The 20,684-nt window shown below is 39.9% G+C and overlaps 1 protein-coding gene across 10 annotated transcripts in view; it reads right to left on the reverse strand.

Moving 5' to 3' along the window:
- Window positions 1-20,684, reverse strand: part of MAGI2 (membrane associated guanylate kinase, WW and PDZ domain containing 2) — a 1,033,722-nt gene that overhangs the window by 341,968 nt on the left and 671,070 nt on the right. For all 10 annotated transcript variants that reach the window (XR_016314026.1, XM_089685799.1, XM_089685771.1 and 7 more), the window contains one exon: window positions 2,492-2,707. Coding sequence is in view for 9 of the 10 variants with exons in the window: in XM_089685799.1 (XP_089541925.1) it covers window positions 2,492-2,707 (216 nt within the window). In the remaining variant the exon portion in view is untranslated. The remainder of the gene's footprint in view (window positions 1-2,491; window positions 2,708-20,684) is intronic.

Below are 20,684 nucleotides of genomic sequence, written 5' to 3' on the forward strand. Positions count from 1 at the left end.
CATGGCTGGCTATACAAGAAGTAAATAAAAACTGCATTGGTTAACATTCGGTTTTTAATGAGAAAAAAAAAATAGTCAATTACCTAATTTGGGATTCAGTTACATCTACAATAAATATGCAATTTTTAAGAGTTTTGTAGACAAAACAATAAATTATAGAATAATTATTTTATTCTACAAATGCCATTTTTTTGTCAGATTGGTGGCTTTTGGACACCACTGATAATTCCTAATGAAGGCATGTTGGCACTGTGCAAACTAAAATGGTCTTTAGTTTGAATTTACACCTTTAACTTACTTTGTTAATATACTTTACACACTGCCTTTGCACATGCACTGCCTTACTGGGTAAGTCCAAATAAATATATTTCTTTAAGACTTGAGATGCTAAATAAATAAAAAAATATAATATTAAATTAGTTGAAACTGTTTTCACAACAAGCACATACACAGGGCCATAGTCAAAGGCAGTCGTTGACATGTGTATGCAGCACAGCTCAAACACATGCACTTGAAGGCAAGCAATGCATTTTACCTGCTTGCCAGCAATGTAAATGTCAGCTCAAACACCCCCAATTTCCTGTTTGCCATATTATGTACCATATACTCTAATCTTTCATGAAGTTTACTTAATATGGACATTTTCTAAATTTTTACAGGGTCCATGAAAAGACAATTCAACAGAATTGAATCGCCTCCTCCTGTCAGGATCTGGATCACCTACTGGTGGCACTGCGGTACCCAGAGCTGAAGGGTTCAGTTCCACCAGTGGGTGTCTCCAAGCAGCCAGCACATCCCAGTAATTAGGCACCACCTGATGCTGGCTGCTGGGAAGGTATACCCCTTCCTTGACTTTTTATCAGTTCTTCAGTGTTTTGCCTCTTAGCCATATACCCGCTTGCTTATTATCCTGATCCCTGCCTTATCCTGTACATGGCATCTCCCTGTATCCTATTACCCCATCTCTGCTCCCGTTGTTCCCAGTCCTGGTCATGCCCTGCTTCTGTTAGCTTTCCTCACTTTGCATACAATGCATTATATAGTAGTTAGGGTGTTCCGTTTATGGTTTGTTGGTGTTGGATAGGTGTTGCGTGCATTAATAAACTTTATTTTATTCACACTCAGTTTGATTCCAGTTTATTAAGTACAACTACACTGAACTGCTCAACTCGCTGCCGTTAAATACCTGTATTTGGCATTGCTTACACCTCCATAAATTATGCCAGTCTGGAGCACTAAGGATACTGTCAGGCAAACTCATAAAAAATAGTTTTGGCATAGCATTTGGCAAATGCTATACAAGTGCCCTCCCCCCCCCCCCAAAAAAAAAGGAATCTCTATGAAATCACCAAGCTTGAATTCCCCAAGGGACCAAGTGCAAAGAGCACTCAGTCCCTTTCTGATAAATGCTTGTGGTTGTGCAATAAATGAACATCATTGTTTCTGTTTATGCTGGTTGTGGCTGCAGGCCAAAATAAGGACATTCTGTGGGAGAGGTATAGCCAGCACTGACGCCACCACCCCTTCTCTGTGTGCTGTGTGTTTCCTATTCTGAGTAACATGTCTATAAGTAGGTAATCCAGAACAACAGCTTGTCCCAGCTCCTACAGGTCCTTCAAGTTAGGTGGGTTGCGATGGTATAGAAAAGTCATGCCCCACAGGTTCTCAATTGATTGAGATCTGGACTTTGACTAGGCTATTCCAAAATGTTTACTTGAAATAAGAAAAACATAAAGAAAAAAAAGAAAAAAAGGACTAGTTGGCTGACCATGAGATATGAATTATTTACCAAAATACACCTCCTGCAGCTTCTCCTAATCAAATGTCAAACTTTGCAGACCACCTTTTTCATAAATTTGTCTTGTGAAGGTATTCACTCCCTTAGTGTTTTTCTGTTTTTGTCTTAGTGGTTTGTGTCACAATAAAAATATTTTTCACCTTCACAAGCAATAAAAAAAAAAAATTGAGTCTAGGTTGTAATGCAACAGAACAGAAAAAGCACCAATGGGGGAAAACTTTTGCAAGGCACTGCATACTTGTGGCTTCAATTTTCTATTCCTCAGAGAGGTAATGTTATATACAAAGCCAAGAGATTGCAGAGTCCGCAATATGGTGATATCATCACTACAGATAGCATTTAAATTTTGTTATCCCCTTACATTAAAATGATAGATGTGTCTAATATATTTTTATCTACTGACCACACTAGTACTACAAATAAATATACTACATGATTCTTATAGTCTTCATATATCATATTATAACCAACAGGCAGAATTCTTAAAATTATGCATTTTTTTGGATGTTTGTAGCAATGGACATATTACGGGTGTATTAGTAAACATAGTGGTAATAAGGAGTCTGTAGAATAGGGCAGTAAGCAATTTGTTTTCCTTTTCCTTATTTTAATATTCCATTAGCTGTTTTATTTTGATATATGTGGCTTTACCACATCCTGTCCACAAAAATGATAAAATATAAATATACTGACCTGGTGTTACAGCTACTCCATTTCCATTTATTACTGGTCTCTCCTCTTCCTCCTCCTCTGGAGGTTCAATCCCAGTCTTCTCCATGTTGCTTACAGATTTATTGCGCTTGCGTTTCCCCTCAATTCTTGGAATGCCACCAGGAAATATATGGTCTGTTGCATTTAATAAAAGTGGAGCAGGTTCAGCTGGAGGCTTTGGAGTGCCGTAGTAATTTTCTGCAAATAGATGTAACATTGACAGTTTATTAGGCAAGAAATATAAGTTGAAAACAAGAGCTCTGTCTTCATGTGCATATCAATAACTACAAAAGTAGCCTCATAACACACATTGTAAAACCGAGACCTAAATAAAATAATATACAGTTCGTATGCAGTGCCCTTGCCTGGAACAAGCAATCTAGCATCTGGTCATGTTACTGTTCAGTGATTATCCATTGAAATAAAAAATGATCAGCTGTTTTAGGTTTTTGTTGTCTATCCCATATGCATTGCACTTCCCATGTAATTTCCTTTGTTACTCATGACAAGCTTATAACTTTGTTGAATGTGCAGTGAAATATACTAAGAACTTCATTTGTTACCTGGTTTAGGAGTAGTTAAAAGTTAATAAATATATTTGGATCTAAAATACGTATTAAAAGAACTATTAAAGTATATCTGCATACGTCACCATTTACCTTGTAATCATTTTAGTTTTTTTATATTTCATATTATATATTGTTTATTAGGATCATTTTTGAAAAATTACCAACAGGGTTCAATCGCATGTCTCAAACATACAGTTTGAACAGTTAAATTTAGCTTTGACATGAATATTGATTAGTAATAGGGATTAGCCGAACTGCTCTAGGTTTGGTTCGAGGAAGGTTCATCAAACTTCAAAGAAGTTTGGATGTTGAAACAGAACTCCATTGAAGTCAATGGAAGATGACTCTGTCAAATAAAAAAATGCCTATTTTCTGGGATAATTGGTAACGGATTGTCAAAAAATAGCATGGGTTGGACACTGTCATGGGAAACAAATATCAATGCAAAAAAAGTTTTAAAAATTCCATTTGGATTGGAAAAGTTTTTCTTTTTTTAATAGCTGACATTTACGAAGGAAAAAATGTTTAAAATTGCCAGCAAAAGACATTTCCCTTCTGGCTTCTTATTTTTTTTTTTAAAGAAAAAATGGCATACAGGCATATTTTTTTTTTTAAATGTCTGACATTTACAAAGGAATAGTTTTAAATTGCTGGCAAATGACAAGCTCAGTTAGGCTTGCCACCATGTTATTTCTTATACCCTAAATATGGGTGTAACATCTACCAGGCTCTAAAAGGTGAAGTAAACTTTTAAAACCTTTTTTACAGACTTTCAATATTTTTATTTTTACACATTAAAAACAGTGTCACATTAATGTGTGTTGAAACAGCCACTTGCAGTTTTCATCCTAAGCCTCTGAGACAAGATGATAATACAGAATCACAACTGGGAGAAAAGGACAGAGCATTGTCACCAGGACTTTTTTTCAGCAGTAACATGGCAGAAAGTAGTTCCACCACCTTTGGTGCTGGTCCCTTGTTCGCCGCTAACTACTGTCACTTGTAAACATAGAAGTCTAGCTTCTTTATTTTCAAATGATAACGCTTCTCTTCTGGAGGTTCACACAGAAGTCTGCTTGCCCTGCATATCTCTATGATAGTGAAGGAGGAAGGGGGTCAGGATTGTGCACAGCTGCTGTAATTGTTTGGCTGAAGGAGCCCACTCCGGCAGCCTGCAAAGCTCCTACTCTGCTGCAGCAGTCCCTCCAGCTGATAGTAGGTAGGAGAGAAGGGATTCGGGAAAGGGAGGAAAGCACTGTACTGGGGGGTGGGGAGAACTTGGGGCTAAACCATTTTCAGTTGTAAACTGGCTAGTGAGATATGCACTCCTGAACTCTGCACTCTGTCTGTAATACACTCCTAATCCCTGCACTCCGTATGTAGTGCACTCCTAAACCCTTCACTCTGTACGTAATGCACTCCTGAACCCTGAATGCAGCACACTCCTGAACGTAATGCACTCCTGAACCCTGAATGCAGTGCACTCTGTATGTAGTGCACTCCTGAACCCTGCACTTGGTGGATAATGCACCCTGTATGTAACAAACATCTGAACCCTGCACCCTATGTGTAATGCACTCCTGAACCCTGCACCCTCTGTGTAACACACTCCTGAACCCTACACCTTGTGTGTGATGCATTTTTGGTATTTAAAAATGCCCCATTAAGACCCTCCCAGAGGGTCTTAATGGGGTAATTTGGCCACACAAACCATTTGATGTGGAGTGCTCTATGGGGCGTTTGGGGGAGATGTGGCTGAGTTCCTGCACCTATCCTCTGAGAAAAAGGGTCCCTAGTATAATACCAGGTATTATTTTTATGAAGTGTACCAATAAATAAATAATTTGCGCTAGTAAATGTGTATAAATATATAAATGTATATAAAGAAATCATCAAATCATAAGTCCAGAAAAAAAGGTGGTCCTTTATCTATTGGAGAAGTGGATTTTCGATTAACTATAAAGTTTTTCATCCTGTTATTTCGATCGATGAGGATCGGTGTGTTGCAGAGTTTCCGTTTCTGAAGATATATTTATGGATGATCTGCCACTATATTATCAAGGTTTTTTGGTGAAATTTTTCATATTTAGACACTTTTTTTGCACAAAAGTTTTTTGCACTTAAAAGTTTTTTTATATTTTTTTGTGGTATTGGCATATATATATATTTTTCTGGACTTATGATTTGATGATTTCTTTATATACATTTATATATTTATACACATTTACTAGCGCAAATTATTTATTTATTGGTACACTTTATATATGGTGATTTTTTGCAGCTGGTACACTATTAGTAAGTTATATAATTTTGACCATAGGCACTATTATTAATTTTTCTTATTTTTAGTAATTTCTCTTTTTAGAGGGATTTTATAATTGGCAGCCATGGATATTTTTGGATATATGGAAAAAAGAAAAGTTGATCTTAGTGAAGTTTTCAATCCCATGGGTATTTCAAATAGTATGAATTTAGAAGAAAATTTCAAAAGTTTAAAATATCTTTTGGAGAAGCAAATTAAAATATGGTGGGATGTGAATACTTTGGAACTCTATCTAAAAGAGAAAATTACTCCCAGGAGGTTGAGATGGGATATACCTGCCAATGATGGGATGGATGATAGAGAATTAGTAGATGAGTGGTTTCAGTTTTTTAACCATTGTGAAAGCAGTTTATTGGAATTAATTATAAAAAGGCGACAGGTTAAATTGAGGAAAGTAGACTTTAAAATTAAAGAGTTGAAGGATGTGATGTTACCTTTTGCAGATACCAATGATTATAAAGATCGATCAAAGAATTTACAGGATCATATTGTTAAAGTCGATAAGGATACTAAAAACAAAAAGGTTAAAAAATATAAAAGAGACACTGAAGATTATAGGAATAATAGAGTGTATAAATGGCAAGATAAGATCACTACAGATGGGTGTGACTCCCAACTTTCTACACCTGAAAAAATTATTATACCTAATTTAAAATCCCCAACGGTTAATCAAACCACTATATCTCCTCCTAAACAAAAAGTGACATTTCAGAATTCTGGCAATAGAACACCTGTAAATGTTCATGATAAATCACCTCATCAATATGAATATAGTGGTAGACCTTCAAGAGGTTTTTCCAACTATAGAGGTCAAGGTGGATATAGGGGTAATGGATATAGGAGAGGAGGTTATCAAAACCAAAATTTTTTTCCATCGAGGGGGGGTTTTTCATACCATCACCGGGGGTGGAATATGGCACCAAGGGGTTAAAGACCACAGGAGAAAGATTGGAGAGAACAAGGGAATTATGGCAGAGAAGAGGGAACAAGAAATACAGAGGCAAAAGAGGAGGAAGGAGACAAAAAGAGAAAAAGAGAATAATAGGGGCAGGAATCTATAACTTGAGTGATGTTACTTTTTCTGAAAGAGAAATTAAAGTTTTGGACCTTGGTTTGAAATATATACCTAGGACGAATTTAAATAAATTCGATGTTTTTATTGATTTGCAAAAATTTGTGAGAAAACTTAATATTAAAAATTTTTTTGAATTGAATAAATCTCAAGGAAACAATCCTACTTCATCTTCTCATGGTTTTCAAAATAGTGGTTTAAAAAATGCTTCTACATTTAACCCTAAGATTTCTGGTAATGCTTTTCTGGAGGTATTTAAAAATATGGTAGAAAATGAGATTAAGAGTATTAATGTTAAAAATTCGTACTGTATTCCACCAGATATAAAATTGGGTATTGAGGATCTTGAAAAGAGAAAGAATATAGTAATTAGAAGTGCTGATAAATGGGGAAGTATTGTTGTTTTAAATAAGAATGACTATGAAAAAGAAATGAAGAGATTATTACAATCTGAAGATACATATAAAATTTTGCAAAAAAATCCCACTAAGAAACTTAAATTACTACTTTTTTTTTTTTTTCTTTTTCCAAAAAGTTTTATTGAAGTAAGAAAGACAAAACAGATCATAGACAGATACGGATCGCAGTCCGTGCACAACTTCGTATATGTTCTCCCGTATCGCAGACGGGAATAGGACGTTAGAATAGATTTTAGAGCAACATGCATCCAATTCCCACAATAAAGCATATGCAAAAAGTATAACCATAGTAATAATAATTACCATCTGTAATGTTCGATAAATAAGGTATACAGTAGTCTCTATGTAGAGAGAGCTCAAGCAGCAAGACTATGAGGTGCAAGACAAACGAATTATCTCAAGGCACGTATGTCTGCTATAACCGTATCCAAAAATCGTGGGTTAATTTTCTAAAGTATTATCACACTTGTACATCTAGAAGTGTTCTGATCCTTGTAAATAATATTGCTATTTAGAATATGAGAAAAAGGGTAGCTAAAACGAGAAAGAAAAGAAAAGAAAGAGACTCGAGTGGAGATGGAAAAGGAGTATGGGAAGTAAAATCAGAGTGAGGAGGAGTGGGATAAGGAAGACATATAAATAGGGGGGGAGAAAAAAAAAAAAAAAAAAAAAAAAAAAAAAGGGGGGGGGGGGGGGAGTTGGGGATTAGAATTAAATAAGTATAACTAAACCAATCACATCACATAGTATCGGCCTGGTTATAACAGATGCTGTCTTAAATTAAGGTTATAATCTCTTTAAAGTCCAGTAAAGGAATTATTCCTGGGGTGAAAGATCCAGAGGTTCTCCAGTTTACCAAATCTGCTCGCTCATTCCTTCATTAAGCCATGATAAGTCTCAGTAGATAGGAAGTGAGTCCAACATGCCCATGTCCTCCTGAATCGCTCGGGGTGTTCTTTCGCCACTGAGATCAGCTCCTCCATTTCCGCGATCTTATTGATCCTAAGAATCCACTCTCGCATGGTGGGAATATGGTCTGATCGCCAATGAACAGGAATACACTGTTTAGCCGCATTTATCATGTGTAAAGCAAGCGACTTACGATAGGTCTTCACAGGAAGAGAGGAATGATGGAGTAGACATTGTGCTGGGGTAAAGTCTAGGGCGTATGTAGTGACTTGTGCGATTATGTCCAAAACATTTCTCCAGAAGGGCTGCAGTTGCGGGCACTCCCACCATATATGCAAAAGAGTGCCTGCTGCCTGGCAACCTCTCCAGCATAAGTTAGGAACACTAGGATCAAATTTATGAAGCACAGATGGAACTCTGTACCACCTGGAAAATACTTTGTAGTTGCCTTCTTGTGTAGAAACACACATGGAACCTTTATGTATGTGATCATAAATCCGGTCCCAGTCCTCTGGAGAGAGTGGGATTTGTAGATCACGTTGCCAGGCTATACAAGCCCTCTGCAAATGAGAGGTATTGGAACTTTCCAAAAAAGAATATATCTTAGATATTACATGCCGCTGAGGGGAGTCCGTAAAGCAGAGCTTCTCAAATGCAGTAAGCGATCTTGACAAATCCTGTAAATGTGGGGAGTTACGCAAAAAGTGGTGTAATTGTCTATACATCCAAGGCGTTAGAGTGATGGAGGGCCACGCCCGAGTAATGTCTTCACTAGATAAGAGCTTAGAATCTTTGAAGAGTTGACGTACTGTCAGGTTATCATCACGGTTATACCCAGCGAGAAATGTTGGAGACATCCCTGGAACAAAGTCTGGATTCATTTTGATCGGAGTGAAAGGGCTCGGAGAGGAAGAAAGTTCTTTTTTCTGGAATAATTGTGAGCTACAGCGTAATGTGGGACCTATAAGTGGATGACTCCGAAACTCAGAAGGGACGTGGGAAGTTTTCAGCCATGGGGAGGTAGAAAGAGGTGTCTGAGAAAAATCAGCCTCCAAACCAACCCAGACCTTAGGAATGTGATTCGTGGTCCAGTCTACTAACCTGGCTAGGTGGCAAGCTCTGTAATAACGGTTAATATCTGGTAATCCAATACCTCCATTCTGCTTGGGCATAGTGAGTTGGGCATAGCTAATTCTTGGACGTTTATTATACCACAGAAAGGAGGAGCAGAGCGTTTTATACGATTGAAAGAACGAATTTGGCAATTGAATTGGTATTGTCTGTAGTAAATATAATATTCTGGGGAGCACGTTCATCTTAAGAATTGCTGCTCTACCAAACCACGAGAACCAAGGTTTGTTCCATGTCTGGAGGTCTTTGGAGATGTTACGTAAGAGGGGAAGAAAATTTTTTGTATACAGTTCTGTAAGATGGGATGGTAGTTGGATACCTAAGTAAGTGATAGCTTCACGTTGCCAGGTAAAGGGAAAATTTAGTGTCGCCTGTCTAATCACATCTGGAGTCAATGATATATTAAGCGCTTGGGATTTAGAAAAGTTGATTTTAAAATTAGCCAAATACTGAAATAATTTGAAATCTTGTAACAGATTAGGTATCGTGATATGTGGGTCAGTCAAGAAAAGTAACACGTCATCAGCAAAGGCTGCCACTTTATGCATTTTGCCATTGATCAAAATCCCCTTAATGTTATCATTATCTTTTATGCAGTTCAAGAAAGGTTCCAGAGTAAGAATGAATAAGAGTGGTGATAGTGGGCATCCCTGTCTAGTCCCATTGCTGATTGAAAAGGAATCCGAAAGGCAGCCATTCACTCGCACTCGTGCTGTGGGGGCATTATATAAAGACAGAATAAATGACAAAAAACGCAAAGGCAGTCCAATGCCAATCAGAACTGCCTCTAGGTAATCCCATGCTAGTCTGTCAAACGCCTTTTCGGCGTCTAACGAGAGAAAGAATCCAGATCGTTGATTTTGGGTTAACCAATGATGTATATTCACGGCCCTTATAGTGTTATCTCTGGCCTCTCTCCCTGGAACAAAGCCCACCTGGTCCGGTGATATGATGGAATCTATTACCTGTTGCAAACGGGTAGCCAGAATCTTGGCAAAAATCTTTAGATCAACATTCAACAGAGAGATCGGACGATAATTTGCAGGTGATGTATGGTCCTTATTCTCTTTGGGTATAACCGTGATGTGAGCCTCGGAAAGATGGCGCATAGACTGCCCTGGCGTGTCTAGTGAGTTGAAGGCCTGTAGAAATGGAAGCCCCAAGACGTCAAGAAAAGACTTGTAGTAAGAATTGGTAAAACCGTCAGGTCCTGGACTTTTACCCGGTTTCAATTGCGCAATAGCTTGTTGAAGTTCATGCGACGTCAGAGCTCCCTCTAAATCCTTCACTTGTGATCTAGATATCGATTTAGGAAGATATTGTTTAAGGAATTGCTGTATAATGGTCTTACGTGGCCTAGTATCACCGGTTGGTTTGGATGGTAGGGGTAAGTTATAAAGGTTAAAATAATACTCCTCAAATTCCTTCGCAATATCCGACGACAATTTCAGTGAGTTACCAAATTTAGAATGGAGCAGATATACGTGCCGAGCAGCTTTTTTAGATTGTAAAGCCCGGGCAAGAAATTTTCCACTCTTATTGCCATGTTCATAGAAAAGTTTTTGTTGTAGAGTAAAATTGCGTTTCGTTTTCTTTTCCACTAACTCGCGGAGTTGTTTACGTGCGTGCTCTAGCTCAGTAGCGCATCTCAAGGCCATTGATCGTTTATGAGAGCACTCAAGTGTACGAACTTTATGCAATAAAGAGTTGAACGATGCTAGAGCCTGACGTTTTCGTGTTGCTGAGATAGACATTAGAAGACCACGTATCACACATTTGTGTGCTTCCCACCGTATGAGAGGGGACGTTTCCATGGATGTGTTTTCCTGAAAATAGTTTTTCAGGGCATCACGGATCTGGGGGACAACCGATGCATCCGTAAGGAGAAATGGGTCCAGTCTCCATATTTTGGAAATACCTGGTGTATCCGGAAATTGCAAGGTTATCATAATTGGATGATGATCCGAAAGGATCTTTGGTTCGATCGAGGCAGACTTCAGGGTATATAGATCGTTTTGCGAGATGAAGAAATAGTCTATTCTAGAATAGCGGTCGTGAGGAGCAGAGTAAAATGTATAGTCTTTGCCCGATGGGTGAAGAGTACGCCAGGTATCATGTAGGAGAAGATCTTTCAGTTCAATTTTTATTTGTTTAAGTGCTTTGAATGGAATGGATGAGACCCCTGAGGAGGTATCTTCCAATGGATTCAGCGCTACATTAAAATCGCCACCAAAAATCAAGATACCTGATTGAAACGTAGCAAGTAACTTGGCGATTTTACGAAAAAAACATACCTGTGCTGTATTGGGACTGTAAATGTTGACTAAGGTAAGTGGTTTATTAAAGAGGGTGCCTTTGAGAAAAAGGAACCTCCCCTCAGGATCCTCGAGCGATTCAGTAAGTTCAAACGGGAGCGTTTTAGAGAATAAAATGGATACCCCTTTGGCCTTCACCTCCGCATTAGCTGAATGATATGCCGTGGGATAGTGAATATTTGAGAATCTAGGGACTTGGTCTGCCCGAAAATGAGTTTCTTGGATAAAGAGCACATCTGCATGAAGGCTTTTCATATAAGTGAGAAGTTGCGAACGTTTTTCAGGTATATTTAGGCCCCTCGCATTAAGAGAGGCCACGGAGAGTGTACGAGTCGACCGATTAGATACGTGGTTAGTAGTCATCATGTCATTTACCCAAAAGGGTTGCTTAAGGGCTATAAGTATACCAGATGAGTCTCACAACAGCAGGGAGAGAAAAAAAAAAAAAAAAAAAAGGGGGGGGGGGAAGGGAGGGGGGTATAGAGGGGGGTGGGTTAAGGGAGGACAGGGAAGGTGATGAGGAGGGGAAAGAGACTAGTATACAGAATAGAAAAAGGCTAGTAGAAAGTTTCAGAATGTTGGAGAAGAGGAGAAGTTATTACGGGAAAGAGTCAAGGAATGTGGCAAAGAAGAAGAGAAGTGTCAGGTGTATGTCATATAAACCCATATACATGTATTGAGCTATCTTCTTTCAATTTCCTGTAAAGACTAGAATCCAGAGGCAGAATAGTCCAGCTATTCTTTCTCATAATACAACTCCCAATACTTAGTTGTTAGCAATATGATAGCTGGGAGTCTGAAATTACAGTCGGAGAAGTGTCAAACCCAGAGACGGCCGAATTGGCAATGTTAAGTACAATCTGAAAGAGGCCAAACTCTCCTGAATAAAAAGGTGTAGAGGGGAAATAATCCAACATGAGGCGTCCTTGACACATATACGTAGGTGGGAAGTAGCTAATTTGTATCGAGAGATGAGAGGTGTGTAACAGGGGGAGTATGCAGACTAGAAGTAAAAGAAGTAACAGCCTATTAAGCAAAATATTATAGGTAAGCACCTAGACCACATCAAGGCTCATAAACAAAGACGTGTAATGTTAGGTACGGTAGAGAGTGCATATCTAAGGAGAAGACCTGTACGTTATGGATATACATCAGAAAATTTTGGCCAGCTCCAGAAAATGGAAAGTTCAGTTACGTGAACCATAAATTTAAGTATTGATAAGTTATGTCATCAGTTAACCATAAAGTAATCTCTAAACTGTCTTAACCTGAAAGGTACATTAAACCGTGCCTATTAAGTAAGTGAGTCACTTGAAAGTGGTCATCCTAGGCCATATGCATTTCAACTACTAATATTTACGTTACATGAAACAGTGCATAACAGTAGCAATAACATCACTTATGATTGTTCTAGGAAGTCGGTCACCGACCAAACATTGTCAGTCACCCTTTCCCAGATACAATGTAGATCTTAGTTCCAAACGAGGAAACTTGTTTAGTGCCTCACTCTCCACCACCCACGAAACATAGATAGGTTAGTAGAGGGGAAGAGTCCACGATCCGTGACCCAACACAAGCTCCCAGTCAAAACAGGTAACTGTGTAGGGCCAAGTTAGACCCGTCTACATAGTGAACTATAAACGAGAATATCAAATAGAACGATCCCAAATTTCAAATCTAAAACACCATCATAATCATAGCTAGATAGAGGGTATGTAACCTGTCAGAAACCACATTGGCAATTAAGGTATTCCAAATGCTATGTAGGGAGAGAACAATTTAGGAAGAGCGAAGGAATAGTGCGAGTATCAAACGAATACTTTGTCTACAGTGATCCAACTATAAGAGAAGGGTCAGGGGAAGGTTTGTATAATGGTACAAAAAAAAAAAAAAAAAAATGGCATTGAGTCCTATGAATCAACCCCATTATATCATCTCTCAAGGCACAGCTGGAGCGAGAGACACAACATATTACGAGAATGATCTGCGTAAGCCAATATCCCCTGCCACCTTAAGGATAGGTAAAATAAATGTAAAGGCTAGTCCGGAAATCTCAATGCTCCCATAGAATCTGTTTCCAAGATCATGACAAGGAACATTGCGGAACCATGATCCTAAGAAACATAAAACCTAGGATCCCAGAGACTCCCCATCCAAGTGCACCATGTACCCCTACAATGGGACTTGGAGAGGAAGGCAACAATCCAAAAGAGGGCCTAGCCCATGTCCCCGGAACTCAAGCCTAACTTCACTCCTGTAACCGGCAGGGTTCGTAAGGAAATGTGGTAGACCCTTACCGACCAAGCAGATAATCGTTAACACCCCTAGGTGCACAATCAAGGCCACCAGAAAACTTATCCCCACCTCGTTCTTTTTTATCACACAATAGGATACCTTAGCTGATATATGCCAACAAAACCAACATTTACCACAGATAGACAGCATACATATAAAAGTTGACAATGTGATGCGATACACATACCCTTAAGTCCAGGCTTCAGAAGTATGAATGATGTCAAATAAAGCGTATAATGGAACCTTGGCTAAAATCAACAGAAATGAGAAAGAAAGAGAAAACAACTAAAAAAAAAAAACAACAAGTCTTTCATTTCTCCTTTTTCTTTCCCCTAAACGCATACGATCCACCAGTAGAGCAGCTTCAGGGTACGGGGGAGTGTTTACTCAGAAGCATTGAGAAGTGATAACAAGGAGAAGTCATTCATGACGTGCCTTGCGGTGCGCAGGTGAAGATGGTAGACTGTCGCCGGTAATGAGCCTTCTACATACCGGAGAAGTTGAGGTTTGGTGAGATGATTTGCGTCGTCTGTCTCCGGTAGAGAGGCCATTAGACTGTGCCTCCATGGGGCCTTCATCTAGTTGCACTTGTCGAATAGGGTCATTGGACCAATTAGGTATGACCGGTAGTGGGATATTCATGGTTTCACAGAATGGTGCAAGATCTTCCGGAAATCTCATGAGAGCAGATCTCCCTAAATGTGTTGCAGAGAGGCCAAACGGGAACTTCCAACGGTAGGCAATACCTTTAGAGCGAAGTATATCTAGAAGCGGGCGCAGGTCTTTCCTGCGTTGCAGGGTGAGATGGGAGAGATCTTGAAACAATTTGATTTCAACGTCTTGGTAGAGCAAGCGTTGTTTGTCTCGAGCTCTGCGTAAAATATCCTCTTTAAGGCGGAAGTCGACGAGACAGCAAACTATATCTCTCGGTGGGTCAGAATCCCTGCCTTTAGGCCGCAAAGCCCTGTGTAGGCGCTCGAACTCAATTGGAGATTCATGCGGCCTTTCTAAAAGATCATTAAAGATAGATAAAATAGCTTGGGTTACTTGGCTAGGCTCGATTGCTTCAGGCACACCGCGCACTCTTAAGTTATGTCGTCTACCCCTATTGTCCAGGTCTTCAATGTGACGATCGAGCTCCCTTAAGTGCGAGGTGTGCGAGTCAACCTGCGTGCGCATATCATGAAAAGCAAGACCTTGCATATGAACTGTGTCTTCTACTGCGTCCAGTCTGTGAGCCACTGCCTGCATGTCGATATGTAACTCAGCTATCGCCGCAGAAAGGGTCCCTTTAATATCTGATGCAATCGCTTTCAAATCCCCCATGGTGAGAGGGGGAGGATCAGAGCGTCCAGGTGCAGTAGCTGTTGACAAGCTCATTGGCTGCGAGGGAATTTCTTTTGCAGGCGAATGTAGTGGGGAGGCAAGGGTGGAAGAATCTGTTTGATCCGGAGTGAGAGAACGGAATAATTCCGGGATGCCTCGATTAGCAGGACCACCTGTACGGCGTGGGGATCTGGAGCGAGGAGCGTTAGCTTTCCTGTCTGCTTTCCCCATTTTAGCAGCGATTCCTTGTCATGTACGCGTAGCCCCACCTACGTGTGTCAAGGCTCAGGGTATTAAGTTGCCATTTTCTTTGGGGTCATGCTGGAACCCCCAAAACAGGAAAATGAAGATGTGGGTAGGTAGATGCAAACACGCCCTAATTCGCACTGAAAACCTCCACGGGCTGGGGAGGATAGGCAAAGCAGGAGAGACACTGAAAATTGCTGTGTGGATATAGTGATTATCACTGTCGTCTCTCTATATGAATCTACAGGGGAAGAATCTTCAGTAGGCCTAACCTCAGCACAGCTCCCTGCTGTGTGGGCTATAGCAAGGCCTCTACCATGTGCCGGTGGTCCCTGGGTTTGTGTGGGGGCTGCCCCGATGGGCCCTGGACTAGTGACAGAAGACTTTGGGAGGAGGTATAGGTGCCTGGGTAGTGCGCTGACCGTGATTGGGATCACCTTCAATCTGTGCTCTGGTGGTGAAGGATCTGTGCTCACTGGGCCGCACTAGGCCTCACCACCCCTGTGTCACTGATGGGGGGGAGGGAGGAAGATGATGATGCCCCTCCGGCGCGGATCGCCAGAACCAGAGGGGAGACAAGTAAGCTGCTCCCTGCACGCGCGGAAGGGGGGGTGACCAGCCGTCCCCCTTCCCGCTCCCGACTCACCACCACCAGCTGATCCGAAGGAGGATGCCGCGGCTGCACCTAGCCGCAGCAGGCCGCACCGGGTCGTCACCGCAGGACGGCGCCCGAAGCGCTCAAGACTTCTCAACCGCACTGCAGCAGGGACGGATGAGTAACCCGCTCGCCCCCGCCCTCCTATACGACCTGGATGCCTGATGATGGAGAGGAATCCCGCCGGAGCTCCCTGTCATGCGACTCGTCCGGTCGCCATCTTGGACACGCCCCCTTTCAAATTACTACTTAAGTGTATTATTAACAAAGGAAAAGAGTTGGGGGTATTAACTGAAAAAGAAGCAAAATATTTATTGATTAAACATCCGAAAATACCTACTATATACTATTTACCAAAAATACACAAAAATAAGGAGAACCCACCGGGGAGACCCATTGTGAGTGGGATAAATTCTTTATTTGCAAGAGTTGGTGAATATGTTGATACTTTTCTGAAAAACATTGTTATGACAAATAGGGCTTTTCTGAGAGATGGTGGACATCTTATTAACATCCTTAAAGAATTACATAATGTTGATAATTGTATGTTGGTTACTATAGATGTAGAATCTTTATATACTAACATCGATCAAAATGATGGAATTAATGCGGTAAAATGGGCCCTTAAACATAAATCACTCCTGAAAAGATCGCAGAGGAAATTTGTTGTTGAATTACTTGAATTTGCGATGAATAACAATTTCTTTTGGTACAACAACACTTTTTTTCAGCAATGTAAGGGTGTTGCCATGGGAGCTAAGTATGCTCCCAGTGTGGCAAATCTGGTAATGGATAAATGGGAGGAAGAAAGTATTTTCAATAAATGGCCAGAGATGGCGCTATACAAGAGGTATATTGATGACATTATAATGGTATGGGATGGATCCAGAGAAAAGCTCGATTCCTTTATGGAATATATTAATATGAACCGCTATGGATTGAGATTCACTGTTATGAGTGATTTTGAGCAAATTAATTTTTTGGATCTGGTCCTATATAAAGATAATGGCCAAATTTGTACCAAAACTTACTTCAAGGAAGTGGACAAAAATAGCTATATACCTATTTCTAGTGGACATCATCCAAATTGGTTATATAGCACTCCAAAAAGTCAGTTTACCAGATTAAAAAGAAATTGTAGCGCTAACAAAGATTTTTTTGATCAATCTGAGGTGTTAATTGAAAGATTTATAGAGAAAGGGTATGATAAGACCTTTTTGATCAAAGAGAGAAATTCGATTAGTATTAAAGATAGGGAGACGTTTCTTGGAAATAGAAAGGCTCATTTGGGATTTGGAAGTAATGTACCCTTTATTACTAACTATAATATGCAATACAAAAATATTGAACGAATTTTTAAAAAATATTGGCCCATTTTGTTAAAAGATGATATACTAAATAAATTCTTATCTAAAACTCCTAAATTCATTTATAAGAAAAATAAGTCTCTTAGGATGAAACTGGCTCGCAATGTCATCGAACCCCCAAAAAAGTTCGATCTGTTTCCAAATTTAAATGGTTTTTTTCCTTGTAGGAAGTGTAAAGTTTGTAGGACTGTAAAAGTTGGTAATAATAAAAAAAGAAAGTCATTCTGCTCTTCATTTTCCAAAAAAGAATATGATATTAAATCCCTGATTACATGCAATTCCACACATGTGATTTATGTTTTAGAATGTCCATGTCATTTGAGATATATTGGGAGAACTGGGAGATGTTTAAAAACAAGAATAGGCGAACATATAAGAAACATAGTAAAAGGATTTGATAAACATAGTGTATCCAAACATTCCAAATTGGTACATAATTGTGATCCGAGCTTACTTACCTTTTATGGGATCGAGATGGTAAAACCCCATTGGAGGGGCTCGGATTTGGTTAATGAGATTTCCAAAAAAGAGACGTTTTGGATTTATGAACTAAATTCCTTGCAACCATTTGGGTTAAATGTCGATATAGATTTGAATTGTTTTCTCACAAATTTTTAATTTTTAATTTTTATGTTATTTTAAGTATATTTTTATATAGGCAACTGTTTAAAGATGATATATGGGAGATTGTATGTTTTTTGTACAATTTTTGCATTATTTTTGTATTATTACTAGAGTTCCCTTTTATTTGTGTTTAAAGTGTTATTGGCCCTTTAAGTTCCCTTTTTGAAACACAGGGTGCAGGCCCGTTAATGTATTTATTTATTTAATTTATTTATCATTAGTGTTTTATTTAAATTTCTTTTTTTTCTATTTTTGTTCTCTTGTTTTAAAGTTTTTTTGCTTGTGATGGCAAATATATTGGATACATTGTATATCCTTTGTGGACTCCTGTCATCTGTGGGGCGGCTTGCTTTTGCTTGATTCCCCATTGATGTCAGCTGTTCGTTTCCTGTGAGTGAATATTTAAGGAGGTTGTGACGTCTCACATCTATCCGCTCCGTGAGGACGTCGATGACGAAACGCGTAGGGCGGAGCTTGATTGATGTGACGTCATTATGTTTTTGGCTGCCAGCTACTGCGCATGTGCTGAGTAGCCAGGCTCGTTTATGTGATTGCTGTTATGCTGTTGATGCTGGTGTTGGCTGGGACACCTCTTGAGTAAGTGCAATGAGTACCTAATAAAGGAATTGGTTTTTATAATATTGCACCATGAAGTCTTTCTGTTTCTCTCGAGTGCTTGGCATTTCCCCCCATGGATACGTTTGAAGGTGGTCCTTTATCTATTGGAGAAGTGGATTTTCGATTAACTATAAAGTTTTTCATCCTGTTATTTCGATCGATGAGGATCGGTGTGTTGCAGAGTTTCCGTTTCTGAAGATATATTTATGGATGATCTGCCACTATATTATCAAGGTTTTTTGGTGAAATTTTTCATATTTAGACACTTTTTTTGCACAAAAGTTTTTTGCACTTAAAAGTTTTTTTATATTTTTTTGTGGTATTGGCATATATATATTTTTTTCTGGACTTATGATTTGATGATTTCTTTATATACATTTATATATTTATACACATTTACTAGCGCAAATTATTTATTTATTGGTACACTTTATATATGGTGATTTTTTGCAGCTGGTACACTATTAGTAAGTTATATAATTTTGACCATAGGCGCTATTATTAATTTCTCTTATTATTTTTATGAAAGCTGCAATCCCTTGAAGATTGAAAATTACTTTTGAAATTGCATGTACATATTAATGCTTATATAAGGCTTTGGTGGTTGGGTTTACAGAATAACCCAAAAAAGAGGTTGTATACACATGTGTATTGACAATGGTGTGAATGGGATTCAGGTTTTGCTAAAATCAGACAGGCATTGGAGGTGTGAAAGTTTGAAAGTTATACTGTATTTCATTTTGTGTAGTCCTACAGAAATCTAGGACCAGATTTCAAAATGACATACTTGTGAGCAGGCCCAGACAGGGACAAATATAGGCCCAGGCATGTTATACTGGGTAGCCAACTTCTCCAGGGACCGGGGGGACGGAATAGTGGTCGGGCTTTCATGGGGGTGGTTGATGACAGAAAATTCACAGAGTTAGTCCTCCGGACTGTATTGTAAAGGGGCACTGTGATATAATGGGGACTGCACTGTAAAGGGGCACTGCATTGATTACAGTGCCCCTTTACAGTGCATTTCCCTTTATATGAAAGTGTCCGTTTGCATTACAGTGCCCCTAGAAATCACAGCCTCCTATCACAGTGCCACTTGCGGTCATACCCCCTCCCCTTTCTTTCTAATCCCAGTGCCTCCTATATATTCAACAGATGACCCAATCCAGCAAAGGGACATCCTCATATATCGAAGAGATATCCCCATATAGCAATGAAACAGCCCAACCCAGCAAATAGACATCACCAAGCATCAAATAGACATCTCCATCCAGCAAAACAGTCCAACCCAGCAAATAGAAAAAAAGAAAAGCCCAAAACAGCAAAGAGACAGCCTCATCCAGCAAAGAGACAGCCCAGTCCAGCAAAGAGCCAGCACAAACCAGCAAAGGGGCAGCCCAGTCCAACAAAGAGACAGCCCAGTCCAGCAAAGAGACAGCCCAGTTCAGCAAAGAGGCAGCCCAGTCCAGTAAAGAGCCAGCGCAAACCAGTCCAGCAAAGAGCCAGAGCAAACCAGTAAAGAAACAACCCTATCCAGGAAAATACAGCCCATTCCAGCAAAGAGGCAGCCCTGTCCAGCAAAGAGACATCCAAATCCAGCAAAGAGACAGACCAATCCAGCAAAGAAACAGCCCCATCCAGCAAAGCGACATCCAAATCCAGCAAAAAGACAACCCGTCCAACAAAGAGACAGTCCAGCAAAGAAAAAACACCATCCAGCAAAGAGACAGCCCAGTCTGGCAAAGAGACAGCCCTGTCCAGCAAACAGACAGCCCAATATAGCAAAGAGACAGCCCAGTCCAGCAAAGAGACATTCCCAATCCAACAAAGAGACATTCTAAATCCAGCAAAGGGACGGTCCAATATAGCAAAGAGACAGCCAAGTCTATACAAATTGTCTTATATTTTGTTCTAACTGTAAGTGTTCACTGGCAGTGGCAGGTTGGCACTCACTCAGAATTTATTCAGTCCGGGCTGGCTCCCTGTCTGTGGCGGCAGTAGTGACACCTATTTGGCATCAGGCAATGGGGTCTCCACCAGCTCCTCTCCCTTCACAGTCACAGGCAGCACACAGGTCTGCTAGCTCCCTCCTCCTGCTCTGACGGCCATACAGGAGGAAAACTAACTGCGAAGCCATGCGGGCTAGAGATGAGGGGCAGCTCAGCTGCTGCATCTGATTTGCATTTTGCGGCTGCCTCACATTAAATACATACGGGCAAATGCCTGGTGTGCCCTGTGGCCAGTCCGGGCCTGCTTATAAGAATATTACTGGTCACTTATATAGAAACAGTAAGAGACAATTCCCCAAT

This window comes from Staurois parvus, unplaced genomic scaffold (genome assembly GCF_062004578.1).
Source record: "Staurois parvus isolate SC_StPar_1 unplaced genomic scaffold, SC_StPar_1.0 ptg000019l, whole genome shotgun sequence".
In the NCBI taxonomy this organism is placed as follows: domain Eukaryota; kingdom Metazoa; phylum Chordata; class Amphibia; order Anura; family Ranidae; genus Staurois; species Staurois parvus.